This window comes from Asparagus officinalis, chromosome 4 (genome assembly GCF_001876935.1).
Source record: "Asparagus officinalis chromosome 4, Aspof.V1, whole genome shotgun sequence".
In the NCBI taxonomy this organism is placed as follows: domain Eukaryota; kingdom Viridiplantae; phylum Streptophyta; class Magnoliopsida; order Asparagales; family Asparagaceae; genus Asparagus; species Asparagus officinalis.
This window is the reverse complement of record NC_033797.1, coordinates 112,837,186-112,839,671: the sequence shown is the minus strand read 5'-3', so window position 1 is coordinate 112,839,671 and position 2,486 is coordinate 112,837,186. Positions and strand designations below refer to the sequence as shown.

Sequence of the window (2,486 nt, the reverse complement as noted above, 5' to 3'; positions counted from 1 at the left end):
CCCCCCCCCCCCCCCCCCCCCCAAAAAAAAAAGGAAAAAAAAACAACCAAGAAAAAAAAAGAACCACACAAACACCTCATGTTTTTCAAAGAAAAAAAATGTATGCTTGAATGCTTATCTAATGACTTTATTATACGTGGATCAGAAATTATTGGCGGGATTATGACACGGCTCTATTTATGCTTAAACACTTGTATCGCGATATACCCGAAGAGCCTCCTGAACTTCCAAGTGGTGAAGGCAGTTCGCGATCACAGAGGAGGGCTATAACCCTTTTCTATGAGAAGGATGCATTGGATGAAGATTTTCCTTTGACATTCTCTGACAGTTCAGCAGTCAAGGAGTTTTCAAGGAAAGCAAGAAAAGCCATGAATACCTCTTCCTTGTGATCCTGTGGCATAGTCATATCAGCATAGCTGTGAGTAACATACTATTTTAATTATTTTTCCATTTCGTTTTACTACTAGGATTTCCGTTTTGCTGTTTGGAACTGCATTTAGTGGAATAGCTATAAACTATTAAATTCAGCAGCAGATGTAAGTCAAACTTGATGTATCTAGCTACCATTCAATTTTATCTTTATTTCTGTTTCAAGGAAATGCATATATAATGACACGAAATATTTCTCCCCATACTTTTTTTTTGGTTGAACTGTCATGTTATCTTTTGTCTACTTACTTAAAAGTGAGACACAATGATAGGGCCTCTCCCTTGCTACACGTACGCATGAGAAGCATGCCCATTGATATACATAACTCTACTTGCATGTGCACAACAGAGGCATAATGATTAGCAGAAATATAATGAATTCAGTCCCCATAAGCTGTTATTGAAGTATATTGTTTCTTTTTTCTTGTCATCACCATTAATGCAGTATGCGAAGTGAATAATATAACTTCTGTAATAATGTTACAATATATTAAAGTGCAATTTCAAAAACCGATAGGTAGGAAAAGTGCAAATAAAACTTAAGTGCTGTATTTTACAGGTACATATTTTTGGGCGGGGAGAATTAGTAGTTCTTTAAAAGTTCTAGTTAGGCCATCACTTTTGTGGAGCTAAAATTCTCTTCCTTACAATCTGCAGGAAACATCTAATATGAACATCAGGGCTTTGGTCACCGTTGAAAAATGACATGTAAAAAGCTGACAAATGATACCTTTGACCGTTAGCAAATGATATATTCGACCATTGACAAATGATATATTGGAAAGCCTTTGTTGCTGTTGACAAATGATATGTTCTCTTCAATGCGTATGCATCTACTTCCGTGTAAATTATGTTTGTATTTTTAGTCGATCACTAGACAAGAATGTATTGTATGTATATTAGTTTGTACCACAGAAAAGGTTATGGAATGCTGTAAATAGATGTGCTGCTGCAGTCAATGAAATAGAAGTGCCTTCCTGATTAAGCCACGTTCGTGTTTGCAAGGTGAAATTTGTGAGTCATCTTATCTTAAAAAAAAATGAAATAAGAATGTATTTTAGGCTAAATCCTGAAAGCGTGGTGACTGTTTCAATTATGGAGTTTTTGCTTGTGTTCTTAAGTATATGTCTATTGACAAATTTAACTTTTATCGCCTCCTGGAAGTAGTTCGATTTAATTGTCGGTTGTGTTTCTGAGTTCAAGTCTGAGTTGTTGATGGTATGTCCTTTAAGCTCTTGTGTTTCCGAGTTCAGTCTGAGTTGTTGATGGTATGTCCTCTAAGCTCCATAGAGTTAAAGCGTTGTGATCTCCTTTTAGCTCTTGTCTATAGTGTTAATAGAAGAGTGGAAGCTACTTAGAGCTGCGAACACCTGTGTACGTGTTCTTTTCTTCACCTAATGGTAGAAAATATCAATATCTGTTCTTTTCTCTTATCTCTTTCCTTTTTTCTTTTTAATAAAATTAATACTAGCTTGATTCATCCTTGGTCCCCATCCCTGTCGTCTGGCTTGTGATAATAGCACTACTACTTCTACACTATTTCTGTACAAGAGGAGAAGTGTGGGATCTCTTCAACTTCTATTTTTATTTTACGAAATTAATGACTTATTATTGGAGCCCACATTTGTAGAATTAGTTTGGAAAAGAGTAAGGTAGATATTAGTTTTCTTGTCGGTCCTTCTGTCCCGCTTTCTCTCAAATGATGTATCCATTAGATTATCTTGGTAGTATTAATGGTGCATTGAAGGATGCTGGTCTTCGAACTAGGGTTTAAATTTCTAAATTCATCTATCCAAGAATTAGTATACTGTTGATGAACCATCAACGCTATGGACGGTGATTGCTAGCTGTTTGATCTCCTTTTAACCATCGTAACAAGGTACTGACATGTGATTCTCTGAAATATGAGAAAGTATCTTGTTACTGACATGTGATTCTCTGAAATATGAGAAAGTATCTAGTCAATCTGGTTCATGACATCAATGATATATCAAACGCACATCAATTCTAGGTTTGATGCACAAGCCTCAAAGTCCAGCCAACCATTGGTGTGTGTT

The 2,486-nt window shown here is 36.0% G+C and overlaps 1 protein-coding gene across 1 annotated transcript in view; it reads left to right on the top strand.

Moving 5' to 3' along the window:
• The window catches only part of LOC109837977 (phospholipase SGR2), a 32,262-nt gene extending 30,844 nt beyond the window's left edge, over positions 1-1,418 (top strand). Inside the window, 2 exon segments of the mRNA XM_020406375.1 lie at positions 146-418; positions 1,087-1,418. Coding sequence (XP_020261964.1) covers positions 146-389 — 244 coding nt within the window. The 3' untranslated portion in view covers positions 390-418; positions 1,087-1,418.